This window comes from Galeopterus variegatus, unplaced genomic scaffold (genome assembly GCF_000696425.1).
Source record: "Galeopterus variegatus unplaced genomic scaffold, G_variegatus-3.0.2 Scaffold529, whole genome shotgun sequence".
Classification (NCBI taxonomy): domain Eukaryota; kingdom Metazoa; phylum Chordata; class Mammalia; order Dermoptera; family Cynocephalidae; genus Galeopterus; species Galeopterus variegatus.
In genome coordinates, this window is record NW_007726640.1 from 100,375 (window position 1) to 120,762 (window position 20,388).

General features: G+C 46.7%; 1 protein-coding gene across 1 annotated transcript in view; it reads right to left on the reverse strand.

Annotated features, from left to right (window-relative positions):
* Positions 1 to 20,388, reverse strand: part of ACACB (acetyl-CoA carboxylase beta) — a 121,416-nt gene that overhangs the window by 26,349 nt on the left and 74,679 nt on the right. Inside the window, exons 28-30 of the mRNA XM_008569783.1 lie at positions 3,710 to 3,847; positions 2,802 to 2,901; positions 2,605 to 2,712 (exon numbers count right to left, since the gene is read on the reverse strand). Coding sequence (XP_008568005.1) covers positions 2,605 to 2,712; positions 2,802 to 2,901; positions 3,710 to 3,847 — 346 coding nt within the window. The remainder of the gene's footprint in view (positions 1 to 2,604; positions 2,713 to 2,801; positions 2,902 to 3,709; positions 3,848 to 20,388) is intronic.

Below are 20,388 nucleotides of genomic sequence, written 5' to 3' on the forward strand. Positions count from 1 at the left end.
TTACCTAAGAAAAATACCGAACTGTTCTTAGTTGCTCCCTAAACAAAATAAATACTATGATATACAGTTTTATGGGGAAAGAAAAAAATACAGAAGACAAGAAAACAAGATGATTAATTTGTCAATATGGTAAGGAAAATTATTAGGGGATGCTACGGTTTGAGTGTGTCCCCCAAAATTCATGTGTTGGAAGTTTGGTTGCAGGTGGGGTGTTGTTGGGAGTTGGGGCCTCTAAGAGGTGATCAGGTTGTTAAGAGAGATTAATGCTGCTCTCAGGGACTGGGTGAATCCTTGAGGGAGGGAGGGAGTTCCTGTTCTGGCTGCACTGAATTAGCTACTGTGAGAGCAGCTGTTACAAAGCAAAGCTGTCCCTCTTATTTTGCCCCTTTCACCCCTGCCACTTCCCCTTCTGCTTCTCTGCCTTGTCATGATGTAGCATGTGGCCCTCCCCAGAAGCCAGCCAGGTGCAACTGGCCAATCTCAGACTTCCCAGCCTCCAGAACTGTGCACCCAAATAAACCACTTTTCTTTATTAATCACCTAGTCTCAGGTATGTTATCATAGCAACAGAAAACAAACTAAAACAGAGAAAATGAACAGTCTTAGCCTGCTTCATAAAGAGATAAACACATATACACAAAAGAACGTTTCAGTGGAAGGCAGGCTGAAAAGACAATGCACAAACTGCAAGGTGAAGAGGATTCCAACAAGGGGAAATTAGCCTCATTATTGGTACCCAACTAAGGATTTGTATATGTGCATGCATGAGCATGTGAATGTGTGTATATGAACCCCACATGTGTGTACAAATGTATGCATACATGTATGCTTACTGTAAAAAATTTTAAATAATGTAGAATTTTATAACATAAAGAGTTTTCCTTTCCCTCAGTAGGTTTACATCCTTATTCTCCTCTCTTCAGTATGATATATACATGTTATACATACACACATACATATTATATATACACATTTTATATATAATATATGTTTATATGTACAGCAACATATACATTTCTCTCATATCACATGGATATCCTCCCAGGTCTTGAGCTTCATTTGTCTGCGGGGCAAACTCCCAACCAGTTCGAATGTCGCCTTATCTGCGCTGGGGTGTGACAAACTGAAAACCCAGTAACTATGTCAGCTCTGTCAAAAAGAAATCGGCTGGATGGAAATACACGAATACTTTCACAGTGGCTGCCTTGGAGGATGGGGCTATGAGTTTTCTTTCAAAACCTTCTTTCTGATTTGTCTACACCTTAAACATTTTCCACAGTGAACATCATTATGTTGTTGATTAATCAAGAAAAGGCTAAACACAAGTATATCCATTAAAAAAAAGTCCCTAAGCTTTCTTTTTTTTTTGTCTTTTTCCGTGTCCGGCAACGGATCGCAACCCTCAGTGTTGCCCCCGCACCGGACCGGGGACCGGCAACGGGATCGCAACCCTTGGTGTTGCTCCCGCGCCTCGCTCAGCCAGTGAGCGGGAACCGGTCTGTATGTGGGATCCGAACCCTCGGGCGGGAGCGCCGCCGCACTTCCCAAGCGGTGCACTATCCAGTGCGCCACCAGGCCGGCCCGTCCCTAAGCTTTCATGCCATTTCCCATGACTCAGCATCATTCACCCAGCATCTCCTGCCCAAGAAGCACAGGCCAGGCCTTCTGAGGGACACCAAGTCAGATAGAGGTAAGAGTGTCCCTTCTACCAAGACAATGTGGTAAATAAAACACATATACAGATGAACAGACTAAAAGCAGCAACTGAAAATGCCCCAATGTTCTAAGTTGAGACCAAGTCGGGGGGGGAAAGAATAGCCAGACAGCAGAGTCGATTACTTTATGAGCTAAGAATCTCGGCATCTCATTTTACAGATTGGGAAACTGGAGGATCAGAGAGGTGAAGTAACCTGCCCGAGATCACACAGGTAATGAAATCATACCTGCCTGATCAGCACCCTCTGTTTCTATAACCCACACTCACTATGCTGCTCCACATCTGTCTGCAGCTGGGGCCCTTGAACATAGATAACAGCTGTTCCTACTGCCAGGGTGTGAATGGATGCTGGCGATGGCCACCACATGCTTACAAAAGCAACCTACAGTTATTTGCATACTCGACCATTAACGTTAAGTGGCTGTTTTAAAATTGTGAGTTTCTGGGTTATCTCAACAAAAATATTCCCTCCCAAATCCCCAGACTATTTATTGAGTGTATTCTCTGTGCTTGTGACAGGCTAAGTAGTGTATATACTTTATCATTTATTTATTTTATTTATTTTTTTTAGTGGCTAGCTGTATGGGGATCCAAACCCGCATACACTGTCATTTAGTCACTGCAATACCCTGGGAGAGAGAAATGCTGTCCCCATGTTAATGGTGAAGAAGCCAAGGTTCTGCCATGTCCAGCCACCAATGCCCAAGGTCACCAGCCACAAGGAGTAGCAGAGCTAGGATGAGAAGCCAGATCTGTGGCTCTGAAGCATGTGGCAAGACTGCCTCCCTAAAGCCACTCAGGTTCATGGGACACCTCGCCAGGACCAGCCCCTCCTCATTCTCCAGGTACTCCTGCCCCCTCAAAACCAAAGGCACACCTCAGAGTACCTTGGACTGTACGAACGTCCGGAAGATTGGCACCAGCGCATCGTCCTCCAGGTGGTCTGCACACTGGATGGCCACATTCAGAATGTGGATGGGCTCTTCTCTGAGGCTCTGAGAGAAAAACAAGAGCCGGGGGTAGAAGGGCTGGAGGCTGCAGCCCACCCCCTCCTGTGGGTTGCTCCCTGGGCTCAGATGCTTACCTTATAGTCATCCTCAGAGTACAGGGAGGTGCGGGCCTTGCTGAAGAGGGGGGTGTCCCTGGGCACGTTGGCAAAGCAGGAGATGACTTCATCAAAGTTCCTGGGAGCGCAGGGCAGAGAGAGAGGGCTGAGGGGCCACATCTCACATCATGTAAGCCAAGCTTTTGAGCCAGGCAGATGGGAGCCCCACGCCCTTCCTCTTTCCCAACCAACACTCTGATTTCATCCCACCACTGTGCAGAGCTCATGTGGTTCCTTGTCTAGGTCCAAGGCACCCCTGATGGGATCTTTCCCAAAATGGAAGAATGAACCTGTATGATCTGTGATCAGAAACAGAGGAAAGGATTCCAGCAATTTGGGGCATCAGCTGGGCTTGAGGTCAACTCCCAGCTCCCCTTTTTACTTGCTAGGAGACCCTAGAAACCTCGCATCACCCGAGTCAAATGAGGGTAGTAAGAGTAATCACTATCCAAGCACACAGTAACAGGTTGAAAAAAGGCGGTAAGAGTAATAGTATCGATAGCTAACATTTACTGGGCATGTAATTTACATATTAATTACACTTGAAATATATTATTTCACATATACCATCTCATTTAATTTTCACGGTGCCCCTATGAAGTAGGTCCTCCTACAATTCCCATTTTACAGAGGAGAAAACTAAGAGAGATTCAATAATTTGCTCAGTCTCAGTTAAAAGTGCAGAGCTAGAATTCAAGCACAGGCAAGGCAACACGTAGGCTCATGCTCTTGGCTGTGATGCTATTGTTACTCTGTTACTAACTTGCTGTGCCGTGCATCTGGGTCTCTCCCAACCACCCCATGTGTCCAGTGAATGGGTGGGGGTCAGCTGAAGCGCACCCAGGCCCCTTGCTTGGGTGTTTGGGAGACTGGGCCACGCCGGGTACCTGGTGAAATCCTCAAATTTCCTGAAGGCCACCATGGCCCCCATGCGCTGGCACAGAGGGGAGAAGCCGCTGTCCATGAAAAGCTCCGTACTATGCCTCAGCAGGTCAGGGTTGGTGATGCTGATGGGCACAGCCATCCTGCAGGGCAACAACAAGAGGGGAATGAGGCAGCTGCTTGCAGACCCAACCCTAAGAGCTGCTCTCGCCCCTGAGGCTTCCAGAAGACAGACTAGGATTCAATTCAATTTCAAGCCTTCCCAAAGTGGGGCTTGAAATTGGGAGGGGACTGAGGTTGGGGACAGGGGCTGATAGATCTCATCTGAGTCTTCAGGACCTGGGGTAAAGTAAGAGCTCAACAAGTGAGTGAATGAGTGAATGAATGATGCATGCCTGCAAGTAAGTCCAGTCCCAACAAAGTACCGAGGTGAATCCGAAGTGGCAAACTTCGCCACACAGAGAAGGAACACTCCCAGTGTCAATTTCTCCTGCAGAGCCCCAACCCTGGGCAGCTGGTGAGGGGGGGCTGGCATAGCCCTGAGCGACATTCCAGGCCTCTGCTCCCCAATTCCTCCCCCAGCATCAAACTTGCTCTTGGGACAAAGTCAGCAGCTTATTGGAGTTTAGACGGCTACTGTTCCCAGGACTGGCTGCTCACCAGGAGCAAGCCCAAACAGGTCACCTGTGGTTGTCAGAATCAGTCCCTGGAATCAGGTATAGGAGGATTTATCAGAAGGTACACAGAAAAGAGCAGCCCTGAGACTGCTCTTCTTAGAAAGGCGACCTGCTGGCAAGGTCAGCCCTTGGCTAGCATTCGAGAACTTGAATTTGGGGAGGATTCCCACCACTCCCTAACGATAAGGGTGGCCCACTGTGCCTACACTGTATAAACAATGTGGTTTATGTGGAACAGCTGCTTTCTTCTGGGAGCCTAGGGTTTTGGTGCTAGGCAGAGGGTGCCTATGTGACCAGTCACCAATAAAAATTCCGGGTGCCGAAGTCTCTAACAAGCCAATAGACACACTTCACATGTGTTGTCACAAGGCATTTGCTGGGGGAATTAAGCATGTCCTGTGTGAATCCACGGGAAGAGGCCCCTGGAAGCTTGTGCCTGGTATCCTTTAGGACTTCACCCCAGGTGCCTCCTGCCTTTGCTAACTCTGCTTTGCATCCTTGCACTATGATAAGTCACAGCCATGAGCATGACTAGACACTGGGTCCTCCCCGTGAGTCCTCCTAGCAAACCATCGAACCTGGGGGTACTTGTGGGGACCCCCATCACAGGTGTGTTCATTCCTATCAGGTACCCCTGCAATCACAATCCAGGCCCTTTGCTCCTGGACAGCTAAATCCAGAGGTCACAAACTGGCATGGCAGCATGGCTGAATTTAGCCACGGCTGACTTTGGTCCATGCAGCATTTTTAACATACTACTACACATGAATTAGCTGCCCATAGTGAGGCATTGAGGGATTTTAGATTTTTTATACAAAATCTAGATTTCCTACATCTGCAGGAAAAAAACATGAAAAGGTCTGACCTTGACAGGCACTCTCCTACAGGGCAGCAATGGATGGAGCTAGAACGGCAGCCCCTAGGGCAGGGGGCACACCCAGCTCCCACCCCGCTGTGCTCACAGCCACTTGGGCACTGGAGCAAGTAACCGTACCTGAGTCCTGGACAGCCCACACGAAGCCCCTGCTGACCTCACCTCTGACCTCCCCTTGGGTCTTGGTGACCCAATTCACCATGCACCTGGCTCTACAGACAAAGGTGTTGGGGCCAAGCCAGGCCGTCCTGGGCAGGGAGACTTCACTCCTCAAGGCCCTGCTTAGACAACAAAATCAAAATGCCTTACACCACATCTCCCAAAGTCCCCCAGTGATCCCAGACAGCATGCAGTCCTCTTTTCTCTCAGTGGGGTAAAATGTCACAATCCTTTTTGGGGGGACATAAAAGGATAAAAATAAATGGTAAATATGAAAGGAAGTGCCTCATGGGGAAGCCCTTCCATCAATCCATAACAGAGCAGCACCTTCCTTCTTAAAACCAATGGAAAGAGAAACATTTTTTAAAATTCCAAGAGACCGGAAAGATCTCTGCTTCAAGAAAGCATGAACCGTCTTGCCCATAGAGATCTGATCACCTGAACTCCCACATCATGATGGCACCGTTCTAGCCACAAGCAAGGCCTTGGGAACCAGAGGGAGAGGAAACAGAGGGAGAGGAACGAGGGAGAGTGAATAAGAACAAGCACTTTTGGCCGGCCCGGTGGCGCACTGGATAGTGCGCCGCTTGGGAAGCGCGGTGGCGCTCCCGTCCGAGGGTTCGGATCCCACGTACAGACCGGCTCCCGCTCACTGGCTGAGCGAGGCGCGGGAGCAACACCGAGGCTTGCAATCCCGTTGCCGGTCCCCGGTCCGGTACGGGGGCAACACTGAGGGTTGCGATCCGTTGCCGGACACGGAAAAAAGACAAAAAGACAAAAAAAAAAAAAAAAAAAAGAACAAGCACTTTGAATCCCAGGGAGACGTGAGCACCACACTCTACCTGACCAGAATGGAGCTTCAGGTCCTGAAATAAGATTGATTAGAAAAGAGACCATGAGCGAGCACCGTGGACACATCAGATGTCCACAGGTGAGCACAGGTGGGATCCACTGAACAACGGTTTGGGATGACAGACTACAGTGGACACGGACAGACCCACAGGTGTGCCCCTGGCTCAGAGGGCCCTTGAGTGCTGTTCCAAGAACTCTGAGGACAGAGAGCAACCTGCACTCAAATCCCTACACCATGTGAATGAGCAGCTCAGCCCACGTTCAGTGAGGGCCCCAGGACTCTCATCTGCAAAAGGAGGATGAGAACACATTTTTGGCCAAAGATGTTGAGGGCTGAAAGCAACAGAGTGTGGCCTGTCAGAGCCTGGTCAAGGGCACAGCACTGGACAGCAATGACAGTATCAGTCATAGTCATCACAGGCATCACTAACATTCAACAACTTTCTTCATGCCAGGCACTGTCCTAAGCGCTCTATGTGACCTATCTCATATACTCTTCACAATGGTCTAGGCAGCACTGTCCGTTGGAACATTCTGTAATGATGGAATGTTCTAGAACTGCACTGTCCAATATGGCAGCCACGAGCCACATGCCTTCTGAGCACTTTAAATACAGCTGGTATGGCTGAGGAGCTGAAGTCTTTATTTTATTTTCATTTATTCTAATTTAAACAGGCACATGTGCGTAGTGGCTACGGTACTGGACAGTGCAGGGGTGGAAGGAAGGCACTGGATTATCTCTATTTTACAGATGAGAATGGAGCAGTGGGGAGATTCCACGAAGGGAAGTTGCATCCCTGATGTCTCCCCAGCAGCATTCCCAGACATGTTTGCTGAGCCCTTCCAGAGACAGCACTACAGTGCTCAGGGAGAAAAGAAACCAGGGCCATCCCCAGGTGTGTACCACTCCTTACCGGTTCGGGTGGGAGGACGGCAGCATAAACTGGAATTCCACCACGCACGTGCCATCCGGGAGCTGCCGGTGCTGCAGGCTGTTTAACTCATAGGCGATGTAGCCCCGCCGCACATAAACCTGATGAGGCAGAAAGCACGATGGACATTCTCTCAGAGGGCACACAGAGGATCTCCAAAGCCTGAGAAAACTCAGGCTGAAGGGATACCAGAAGTGACCTCTAACGGATCTCTAGGCAGCAGATAAGAGCAAATTTGCTCACATTTCAGAATGCTACTAGTTACACAAAATCCACTCTCTAAACTCTAAAGCAGGGGTTGATAAACTTGTTCTGTAAAGAGCCAGACAGTAAATATTTTAGGTTTTGCGGGACATATTGTTTCTGTCGCAACTACTCGATTCTGCTGTTACAGCACAGAAACAGCCACAGACAATACTTAAATGAATGGGCGTGGCTGTGTTCCAATAAAACTTTATTTACAAAAACAAGCAGTAGGCCAAATCTGGCCAATAGGCTGTAGTTTACTGACCCCTGCTTTAGAGCAGTGCTGTCCAATAGAAATGCAACACAATCCATGTGTGTAATTTTAAGTTTTGTAGCAGCCACTTAGAAAAAAGGTAACAGGTAAAAAGAATTTTAATAATATGTTTTATTTTACCCCCAATATCATCATTTCAACACGTAATCAACATAAGAGATTGAGATACTGTGTATTCTTTTCTCCATACTAAGTCTTTGGAATCGAGTGTGTATTTTACCTCAGAGCACAGCTCAATTCAGATTAAGCTGCATTTCAAGTGCTCACTGATTATTGGCCAATGGCTGCCATGCTGGACAACATGGTTCTAGAGCTTGCACTCTGCAAGTTTTTCAACAGAACAGAAATGTGGGGATTGCCCAAAAAGGGTTACGTAGCTGGCCTAATTGCTATCCTTTGAAGATCTGCTTCAAGGTTGGTTCTTGGCCAGCCCTGGGGAAGCTGGATTTGGGGAGGGTTCCCACCATTTCCTGATGAGAGGCCTAAAGTGTTCGTGCAAACAATGTGGTTTATGCTGAACATCTACTTTCTGTCTCAGAGGTTAGAATTTGGTACATGCTAAGCAGAGGATGTCCATGTGACCAGCCCCCGCTAAGAATCCTAAGCACTGAGTCTCATAAGCTTCTGTCACATGTATTGTCATAACTCATTGCTGGAGGAATTAAACCTGTCCTGTGTGACTCCACTGGGACAGGCCCCTGGAAGCATGTGCCTAGGTTTCCTCCAGACTTCACCCCTCGTGCCTTTTCCCTTTGCTGATTATGTCTTGCATCCTTGCACTGGGATAAATCATAGCTGTGAGTACAACTACATACTGAGTCCTGTGTGTTCTCCTAGCAAATCACCCAACCCAGGGGTGGTCTTGGGGACCCTTCATACATTTAGGGCAGAGACAGAACTCTATTATCTCAAGAGGCTGAGTCAAAATCTTACGTTCACAATGCTCATCTTGGGTCATGAAGAAAAGGATGAATCATGTTCAGTAAAATTGTCAGATAGTGATGCAATGTATAAAAGCATCCTAGAAAAATTCTAATAGATATAAATAGGATTTAGCACTTTAAAAAGTCACTACTGAAGAGTCCTATTGGGTCTCACTGTTGGAAACACTGAGGTCTGAGAAGGATTCTTCCAAAGTTGAAACCTACAAAGAGGGTAAAAATGCAGGCCCAGGAGACCCCCATGACTGTAACATGCTTACAGCCCAAAAGGGTCTCCATGAAGACCCAGTCGACCTTCTGGCATCCAGACGGGTAACCCACAGGGTCTAAAAGATGCAGAAGAGGTAGAAGGGGCCACAGGGGCCTGAGACTGTGAGCTGAGGGGGTGAAGAAATGAGGAAGCAATCCAGGGTAAGACAGCCATGTGAAAACACAAGACATAGTCTCCTGTTTTCTTAAGAGGATCTTAAAAGACCAGATTAAAAACCCTGATCTCCTGAAACTAACAAAACACCTGATAGCCCCTGAACTGAGGAAGACTGGAGCAGGGGCAAAACCACCTGGCTCTAATCTAGGTTTTGCTGCTGGTCACACCCTTCTCTGTCCCCTCACATGGGTGGTCACCTTAAGTCATCACTAGGCAACTTCCAGCTCTTGTAGTTCCAAGCAGAAAAGTCTTCCAAGGATATTTAATGCACCTGAATTGGAAAGTTTGGATGTGGTGCCTTGGACTCGGCTCTTGGGAATTAGTATTGATCTGTGCCCTGCCTGGAGGAGGCTGGAATGACCCATGAGACAGCAGTGGTTTCCAGCATGGACTCTGGAATAAGACAGACCCAGTGTGAATCCTGGTTCTGCCCTTCCTAGCTGTGTGACCTTGAGCAAGTCACTTCACCTCTCTGAGCCTCAGTTCCTTCCTCTGTAAGACAGGCTAGGAAGGGCACCTGCCTTGTGGAGAGAAAAAGATCACGTGTGTGGCATGTTCAGTACTGTCGCTGTGACATGGGCCTCTCCTACTTACCTCCAAGGATGCCATGCACACGACCTTGTTGGCATGATAGAAGAATGTGGGCAGGACGTCAAATATGGTCGTTTCTGAAAGGATTAATTTCTACGGCAAGTGGAAAGAAGAAAAAAGGGAAAGTAAATGAGAGCCAGTTTTGAGCACCAGTCGGATGAGTGAGGGAGGTGGGAACAGGGAGGAGAAGTTGGTCGTGTTCCTATCACTAAACGCAGCCAGTGTCCCCAGTGCACGGGGTTCCACCCCTTGTTCAATCAGGGAAGATCGGACAGTGAAGAAACCCTGGGATGCTGCTTCCAGGGCGAGGCTCCCAGTTTCAGATGCTGAGCCAGAGACAGGGCGGGGGGACTCGGAAGACGAAATCCTGAGTCGGCCAGGTGAGGGCTCACCACTTCTAAATATGCCCCATCGCTGCTGAATTTCTAAAATCGCACCAACCAGGCGAGCCCTCACTGCCTGTCCCACTGTCCATCCTGCAGGACTGGGTTCCACACTGTCCCTCTAGAGCCTCCCCAAATGCCCCCTGGACCAAACCATCTGTATTTGCGACTGTGCCCTGCCCCAGACTGCAAGCACCTCGAGGGCAAGGGGAGCCTGTTTCCCCCAAGTCCCCCTTCTGGGCCATGATGTGTGTTCTGTGGAAGGTGGAAGGAAGGAGCTGGCCTCACCTTGAGGTTTTCTGGGCAGAACTGGTGGCCGTACATGTCGATGGCAGACAGGAAAATGGACTCTACCTGGTTGTGCCGCAGCTCATAGGATGGGAGGTGGGAGGCGATCAGGACCTGCAGGGGATGGGACAGAGGGCCACGGTGAGCGGTCCTCACCCTGAAGAAGGATAGGAGTGGGACAGGAGACCGCAGCAGGAGGGCCATGCACGGCAGGGGCCTGAACATCCCGAGGACCACACACAGTGCCGACTGCGCTTCGTGACCTCACCTGTCTGGCTCTGAGGGCCACTTTGCAGTGCTCACTTTTGCTCAGCTGAGTGAGCTCATTGAGGATGGAGGTCAGCTCCTCCGACAAGGAAGGGTCTGGGCCACAAAGCTCATCCTTTGGGGGACAAAAACAGAATTCAAATGGCTTTTCTCCACCAGAGGGAAACATGCCAGCCCTTACCTCAGCCAGGGGGTGCAGCTGCCCCAGCAAACCAGACACCTGCTCAGCACCCTGAACACACCTGCCACAGCTTGAGATGCACACCCTTGCCACCTTCTACCACGCACCCTCCTCATTCATTCATTCACCCATTCATCCACCCCCAAACATGCCCTAAACACCTTGTAAGAAGAAAAGTACAATTAAGTCCCTGCCTGTATTACCATTAATAGCTAGCAATTATTAGGTGCCTACTATGTGCCCAGCAAACAGCTGGACCCTTTACATACACTTCCTCAAATTCTTCTAGCCCTCTGAGGAGTTACTATCATGATCTCCATTTTACAGATGAGGAAACTGAGGCTCAAAAAGGCAATACACCTTGCCCCAAGGCCACCAAGCACATGCAAGGCAAAGCCAGATTCAAACACAGGCCTATTCTGTCTCTGAGCCCTCTTGCTCTTTCCCCTGTGAACTGCTGCCTGACTTAAGGGGATCACAGTTGCGGAGGAGAGGGACCTGGAGTTGAATCCTGCAGGAGAGCAGGAGGAATGATGGTTATTGTGTGCTCCCCTTTTCTCCACTTCTGAGCGAGGGACCTTTCTGCTGGAGGCCAGTGCTGTGTGCGACTCATCTTTGCATCTGCTCTTATGCCCTAAATGCAGAGGAGCTTGGGAATGGCTCAGAGCACGTGCTCCCTAAATACCCACTGAAGACAGATCAATGAGTGCTGGAACGTGATGTTCCTGAGCAGCATGTCCCCACCTCCTGCATCAGCCAAGACTGTTGTCCAAGAAGTCACCAGACGGTGGGCACGTGAGTCATTTCTTCTACATGTGTTTCTGCATTTTCCCACTTATAATCATATAACACTGTTTTTATAATCAGAAAAATGTTTAACATATTCATGTTTCATATACAAACACACAAGCATGTCAATGCTGAAGAAACTGCGCAGGAAACTATTCTAAATCTTCTCTCCCTCCCAAATTCTGATTTGCTTTGAATTATCAAATGATGGTGGCATTAGTCTCACCATGCCACCCGGCTTGTGGCTCCAAGGACAGGACAGCTCAGACACTGTCCAACGAGCAGGCTGGCAGTTTTCTAAGAGGTGGAAGACTCAAGAGAGGTTTGTGTGAACATTTTAAAAATCTGGCCATCACCTTCTGCATATAAAAGTCCAAAATATCGTTTTTATGTGTAGTTACCTTGTGTGAGGTGGTCTCATCTCATATATTTCGGTTCATAGTATCATGTTTTGTTTTCTTAGTCACTAACAAAGTCCTATAACTACTGAATGATATTCAGAAACTAGGTCCCCTTAAAGCCACAAAAAAATTTTCATTGCAAAGTAATCATTCAATTCCAAAGTATTTGCTGAAACCCCTAAGTACCAAATACAATCAGGCGCAAAGAACTCACTATTTTCTGACAAATGGAACCATTTAGAAAGCGAGAAGAATAACAAACCTCACACATAATCCCCAAACCACCTAATACAACATTTTTAGTCTCCTTTGCCAAGAAGCCCCAAGCAAGTTCTCTGAACTGGGGGGTCATTCCACCATCTTCTCCAGCCTGTCCTCTGGTGTACATGATTTTTAGTAACTTCATGCCCACAAGAGAGTGAATATATGCACAAAGAGTAATAAACACCAGAAAAATCCACAGATCTGACCCCCAGCCTTTCTCTGAATGGCGAGCGACTATAATAGGTTATAGGCGCACCTTGCTTTACAGACACAAACTCAAAAAACTCCATCCAAAGGAAGTGTGTTGAAAGGGTTATGTTATTTTAGCAATGGAATTTCCACAAAGTGTAGATATCACCTGGGGCATAAGTTACCAGTCCTGGCTGCACGCTGCAATCACTTGGGGAGCGCTCCCCCCAAAATTAATTTTAAAAAATTTCAAAACTGCAGAAGCATTGAAGATCAGTGTGTTGGAAACCTCCATACCAATCACCTAGATTCGCCAACTGTTAAACTTTCACTGTATTATCCCATTTGATTTTTCTCTAATTAGCACACTTTTTTTGGAAGTCAGTTGCAGACACCATAATCGTTTTCACTTTTAGCATGTTATCTCTTTGAGAAAAAAGATACTCTCCCACCTAACTATAGAACCAACTTCCTTCCACCAAGGAAGTAGAACATTAAGCCAATAATATTATCTAATATACAGTCCGTGTTTAAGCTTCCCATTGGGGAACCTTTCGAAAGTACTAATGATTGGGCCCCACCCCTAGAAACTCTGATCTAACTGACCTAGGCAGGCCTGGGCATCTGCATTTTTAAAAGACACCTCCCCCCATGCCCAGGTGATTCTCCTGTGAAGGTAGGATCAGAAGCTGCTGCATGAGGATATTTTAAAACGATTCTTAACAAAAATACCAACATTCATGAATACACCTTGTTAGGGTGTTAACTATCCTATAAGCCCATGGGCCAAATTCAGCCCATTGCCTATTTCTGTATATAAAGTTTTATAGAAACACAGCTATGCCCATTCACTGACATATTGTCTACAGCTGTTTTCAGGCTACAACAGAGCTGAGCAGTTGTAACAGAGGCTGTGTGGCCACGGCCAAAAATGTTTACTAACTGGCCCTTTACAGATAAAATTGCTGACCCCTTCCTGCTATAAGCCAAGTCCAAGTCTCTCCCACTCTGCTGATCCTACATTTTCCAAGTCAGTCATCAGGGACATCAAGGAAATACTTCTTATGTTACCAAAGACTGCTCGTTGTTATCTAATAGAAAGAGAAATAAGAATGTGGAAATTCCACACTACTCCAAAAAAGGCAAAATGAAAGACCCACCACAAGACTTGGAATCTAATATCCCTTGACTAGTGGCTCATGACCCTAAAGCCATGGGTTCAAATCCTAGCTCTGCACTTATATGCTGGGTGCCCCTGGACAAGTGGTTTCACGTCTCTATGCTCTGCCAAAGGGAGATGAGAACAGTACCCACCTCCTAAGGTTGTTAAGAGAATTAAATGAGTTAATGTTTATTTGTAAAGCACTGCAAGAGTGCCTGGCACAGAGTCAGTGCTTTGTGAGTGTTAGTCATGATCTCCCCAGGGGCTGACAAATCCCATCCACTACCTGTTTTTATAAACAAAACTTTACTACTGGAGCACAGCCATGCCCAATGTTCTCTTACATTGTACCCAAGCAGTGTCAAGTGGTCAGGACAGAGACCATACAACCTGCAAGTCTAAAATATTTACATACTGACCCTTTCTAGAAAAAGTCTGAGGACCCCCGACCCACCCGCATCCTGGGTGGAGGGCACCCTTCCTGCTTACGATCAGCATGATGACCAGCTGGTTCTTCTTGGCCACCTGTGCATGGGAGAAGATGCAGTCCAGCACCTGGGACATGTCTGGCTTGAACTGCTCCCGGAGGTTGATCACACACTTGTCGTAGTGGGCTACCAGGGGAGACAAAGACCACATGGGGGTAAGGCCCGGCTTCTTCCCACTCCCCCTGCCCCATGGGCTTGGGCTTGTCACCAGTGCCCCTAGCGGTGGCAGTAGCATCTCTTGCCTTGTTGGAAATGGTGCTCGACCTGCAAATATCTTCTCAGGAGATCCAATACCACGGTTTTCATATAGCCGCGGGTCCCGCTGCGGTATCTGGGGAGGAAGGGAAGGCCACCGTCAGTGTCACCTCCACTGCCTTGTGCGCCTGAGTGCCTCAGCCAGGGCTTTTATGACTTTAAACAGGAGGAAACAGTAATAAAGTATCTGGAGGCTGTGCCCTCAATTCCTCAGGCCTGAGAGGGACATGGAGTTGGGTCATTTTCTCTAACTCTGCAGGTCAAAGAGAACTGTGACTTGTCCAATATCCCACATCAAACCAGAGGCCAGGTTGGGGTGGAACCCAAGCCTGAGTCTTGGTACAATGCCTGCCTGGCCCCAGAGAGAAGGAAGGAAACTTAAGAGTTGGGATGCTGAAAGGGGTAGCCAATTTTATCAGACTTTAACGATTAAAAACAAGTTTTCAATTAACCATCCAATGTATCAAGACAGTTTTAAAAAGACTAACTGAAAGGTCCCTGTATGAATTTCACTTCCCTTCCGAAACAAAATTTTAACCTGATGTTCCCCCAAACATTTCCTCTTGTAAAATATTTCTGAACACAGGTAATCAAGTTCTTAGGATATGAGACACTGAGTTTTAGGGAAGTAGAAACCAGCTGAACCTCAGCATCACCAAACGTCATCAAAACAGAACAAGAAACTAACACTCACTAACCCAAATGTGATTTTAACCCACAAACACACACACACACACACACACACACACACGCATGCATGCACACGACAGGACAGAGCTTTGATATTTATGTACAGCACACAAAAATTTGCTAGGAAATTCGATTAAATTATCATTTGTTCATTTCTTCTAGGTGTGTCTCTGAAGCTTATAGGATAGGTTTAAGGTTAGCAGTTGAAGTTTTGGAGGAAGGACTCCCCTCCTAGCCCGTGGCTGTGAAACTTTCACTTTGTGGGGAATCCACACTAAATCTCTTTCGTCAGCTGCAATCCTGTATTGTCAATCTGAGTCCACATTAACCAGGAACTCCTTGAAGCGTCCCAAATTCTGTGCACCTATGATAGTTTCTGGCACATTGAAAACATGCACTGAATTGATTGGTTCAAATCTGAGAATGCTTCAATTCTGTATTTCTAAGCAAAGTTTTCTTGCTAGGTGGATTTTTCATAAAAATGGCAAAAAATCTTTTTATCATCAGAATAGTTCTGCGGCAGACTACCCATGCTCAATAACTGCTTGATATAAAATACAAATTATTCATCAACTTTCATTTGCAATAATCCCCAAAACCACAATAACATCATCTGTATAGTCCTTTATCCTACATAAAGCCATTTCGTCCCATTGCCTCATAATCCAAGCTATCACCTAGTGAGTAGTCACTATGTGTCAGCACTTTACAAAAATTAATCCGTTTATAATTCCAAATGACTTATCTTGTGAAGTGTTTTTATTCCCATTTTACCAGCTTGCAAACTGAGATCCACAGAAGTGCCTTGCCCCGGGTTCTGCTGTTAGTAATGGCACTGCCAGGACCGTAAGGCACTTTCTCTCAGTTCCAGAGTGCCACCCCGGTGCAATGCATGTGACGACTCAGCATAACAACCACACCCCACACAGGGCCCAGGATTCACCTCTGGACCAGCTGCACAATGCTCTGGGTGTTCATGAAGAAGACCTCTCGGTCGGCCTTGCGCTGCAGGGTGGCCGCATGGCAGTCCAGGATGGTGGCTATCTGATGGGGAAACAAGACAGGTCTGACCGTGGACAACCCCGTGATCCAGCCGTGACACAGTAGCCACCTGAAGGACCCACCCCAGCCTCCCAGGAAGGTCCCATCTGAGGCTCATTCAAAGACTGAAAATTCCAGCCTTGAAGCCATCCGGCCACCCTGAAACAGCCCAGTTCATGCCCCTCAACGAATTACTAGAGGAATTTATTCAAGGGCTCAGAATGACAACGATCATATAAAGAGACACACACATTGAGATTATACCTCTCTGCAGATATGACCGCTATGGGGCAAGAGAAGGAAATGTCAACCCTAGCAAAAATGAGGGTGCTGGGTGCGGAGGGGTCCTATTTCTATAATTAGATTAAATGTCATTGATAATTGCTTTTAGCAACTAAAATATTTTTAAAGGAAAAAAATCCTGCACCAATGACAAATTCCTAAAAGTTGCAAACATGTATTTATCTCAACTGGGGTCCTCTAAAGTTTTCTTTTTGTTATTTTTGAAATATAACTCACATACCACAATATTCCACCACCACCTTCTTTAAATTATATGTTCAGTGGTATATTCACAGTTATGCAGCCATCACCACTATTTAATTTTAGATAGTTTTCATCATCCCCAAAAGAAACCTGGTACCCATTAGCAGCTACCCCCCAGTTCTCCACCCCCATCCCCTGGCAACCACTGATCTATTTTCTTTCTCCATGAACTTCCCAGTCGTGGACATTTCATACAAATGCAATCATGCAACATGCGGCCTTTTGTGGCTGGCTTCTTAGCATAACAGGTGCATCCATGTGGTAGCATAGATCAGTATTTCACTCCTTTTTATGGCTGAATAATATTCCAACTTCCACAGAGTTGTTGACCTCTGGGAATGATCTGACCTACACTGACTTCTAGCTTCCCTAATAACGAATATGTGGGGAATGACGACGGTGGAAAGCCCTTCCAACCAGACAGAAGGGTTTTTCCAAATGCAAATTCCCTTTACAATGCCCTACAAAAGCAACAACAACAAAAGGGAACAACACAGGGCCAATGTAGAATTAATAGAGATATTTTATATCACCTTGGAATGTTTCCATTCTTCAGATATATTGTATGGACAAAGGACCCAAGACTATCCCTTTACAAAATCCAGAAGGAAAGAATCAGAGCTGCAAACCAGTAAGAAAAAACTTTGCAATTTCCCCTAATGATTTCAGCCAGTTTATTTTCTGGAAAATGCTCACTCAATTTGCACCAATTGCTTTCTCTTATGCTGAGTCTAAATTTTATGGAATGGGGCCTAATGATTGTTTATGTTCATCCAAACAACTGTTGCTTTGGGGAAAATGCTCTGCAGAGAAGGCTCTAAAACAAAAACAAAAAAGCTGGGTCCCCAACATTTCGGGCTGTAACTGGGTCTCATGAAGCTCAACTTGATCAGAGGCTGCACACGGAGACTGGCCGAGAGCTGGGCCAGCATGAACACCACAGTGGAGCTGGGCTGGGGACACGTACCTGCTGGCTGGGGAACTGGCAGAGCACTGAGGTGATGTTGCTGGCATACTGGGCCATCACCCTGCGCACCGACTTCTCCACAGGGGCGGGGATGCGGCCCGACACACTAGTCATGATCTCCTGCAGCTCCAGAAGCGGCAGTGACGGGTGCCGCAGGGTCATCATGAGCTTCTGCACCCACTCCTTCAGCTGCAGCGGGACCACAGCATCAGCCCTCGGCCTCACAGGGACGTGGCCCCGCCACCCACCATGGGACACCCAACACAACTTGAGCTGAAGATCTAGACCCACAGGGGAACACCCAGATTCCCCACGGTGAGAAGCCCCTACTCTCTGTGCATCTAGAAAGCCAGCATGGAGTGGGGATAAAACATAAGGTCCTGTGATGAGCTAGCGTCCTGGGACAACACCTTAGTGCCAGACAGTGTTCTAAGACCTTTCTCATTCGATCCTTAGAAACAACACCACAAAGTAGGTACAATAATTATTCCCATTTTGCAGTTGAGGAAACAGAAACACAGAGAGGTTAATAAAGTTATCCAAAGTCACTCAGCTAGTAAGTAGCAAAACTGGGACACAAAACCAGGTCATTTCGCTGCCGGGACTCTTAACCACCGCCCTGCAGCAGCCAGTGCTGATGGTCTTTCAATGGGGATGACAATGGTGTCAACCCCCAAGGGTGACTGTGAGTTTTAAAAGTGAACTGGTGCACATACTGGCAGGTATAAAGACTACATAAAGGTTGCAATTCTAGCAATCATGATTAGGCAGCATAGCAGAGGGGTTACGAGGACAGACTCAGAAGTTAGATGGCCCGAGTTCAAGTCCCATTTTTGTTTCTTCACATGTAAAGCAGGCCAAGTTTCTTAGTCTCTCTGCCTCATTTGCCTCAGTCATAAATGGAGATAACAACAGTTCCTACCTCCTAGATTAAGGACTTAATACATCTTAAGTACTTAGAAGAGTAGCTTGCACACGGTACATACTAGGCAAGGCTTGGCCATTATTACAACCATCAGCACTACCATCACCATAACTTGCTATTCTGAGATGGAGCGGGACGCAGCTCATGGTGTTATCGCTAGTCGTGCGAAATTTAGCATCTTGGGTCTTTCAAGGAGCTCTGCAAACAGCAGAACATCTTGTTTCCCTACAGAGTAGATCGTGGGACCCCGGGATGGAGAATGACAAATGGCATGTGTTTCTGCACAAAGTGACTCCTCCCTGTCTCGTGAAGGGGGGTGACCCACACCGGCTTCTTTCTTAACTTCCTGCTTGAATGTTCTCAGTCTCGAGCTGAACTGAACCAGTAAAAACCCACGTCACTTTTACAACAGCTCATCACCAAAGAGAAAATGTACACCAGTGTTTATGATCAAATCGAGGAATTTCCTGAGGACAGATCCTTTACAAAAACAACAGAGGACTAACCATTTTCTGAGTCTTCACTTCAGTAAAGATGTCTGAGCTCATGGAGTAAACTCTTCTAACTTCACACGGACCTACATACATGTGCTGACCCAGGTGACTTACCTTTATGCTAAAAATAGGCTCTGGCAGACAGTAGCCACTCATGACATTGCTCAGGTTTTCCAGGACGTTGTGGAAAACCTGGTGCAGTTTCTCTCCAAGGATGGGCAGAGTTTGCTGGGAAGGGAGCTCTCCTGTGAATGGCTCAGCCTGATGAGACATGCCCAGAACAAGAGGTCAAGGAAACTGCGGAATCTCAAACAAGACTAGAGAAACCGGGGTAGGGGTTTGGGCGGGGGGGAGCATTTCTACCAGCTTACACAGCTGAGTTAGGATGACACCCGAGAAAAACAGGAAAATATTGTATTAGAAAATTAAAATTGCTCAATTCACACCCCATGCGGGTTTTCCAAATTACCCCCTTTGCAAATGTCACAGAACATAATTTCATATGAAAAACAATTTTGGAGGGGTTAGATTTTTTGTTTTGCTTTGTTCTGTAATCAAGATTACCTCCCTAGTTTCTCTATTTTTATTATTTACTGAATCCCAAAGATAAACATCTAGTAAAATGAAAGCTTATAAAAATCTCCTACAAATGCACCTGATTTTTATAAATCATAAACATGTAGCCTTAGATAATCAAATAGAAAAATAAAAAGCTCTCCAGAGGGACGACACTGACTTAAAGTACCCATTTATCTATTAATTCATTCTACAAATATCCACGATGCCTGAGGCACTGGTACCCAGTAGGTTTGGGATGTGCTGTTCTCCTGGCCTGGAATGCTCATTTTCCTGCCCACCCTCCACCCCACACCTGCAAGCTGCTCTTGCCCTTTAAGAGCAGACTCCAGAATTTCCTTCTTTGAAATCTGATGCTAGTTTCTCCATCTGGGCCCCCACAGCCCAGGGCCAAAGGCAGTCCCTCTTCCTGCACTTACAGAGCTAAATTACATCCTCTGCCTGTCTTTCTCATAGGCATTTATATGAACCTGCAGGGACTGGGTGGCAGATCCTGTCTCATTAACCTAGCAACAGGAAATATTTGGTAAAAGGACTCTCAATGCAGGCACACAGACCTGCCCACCTGCCCATGGACCCAAAAAGGATCAGTCTTTTTCTCATTTTGGGAACTCCCCAAAGAGAATCATGAAAAGAACGACAAGGAAACAAACAAAACAAATAGAATACTACGGAGAAAAAAGACAACGTGATTTTTTTTAAATACTTTTTTTCTGAGCAGATGTATTAATTAATTTAGGAAAAAAAGACAATACATGCATGAATGACTGGCTACTTCCCCATATGCATGGCTTGCTTAGGAGGA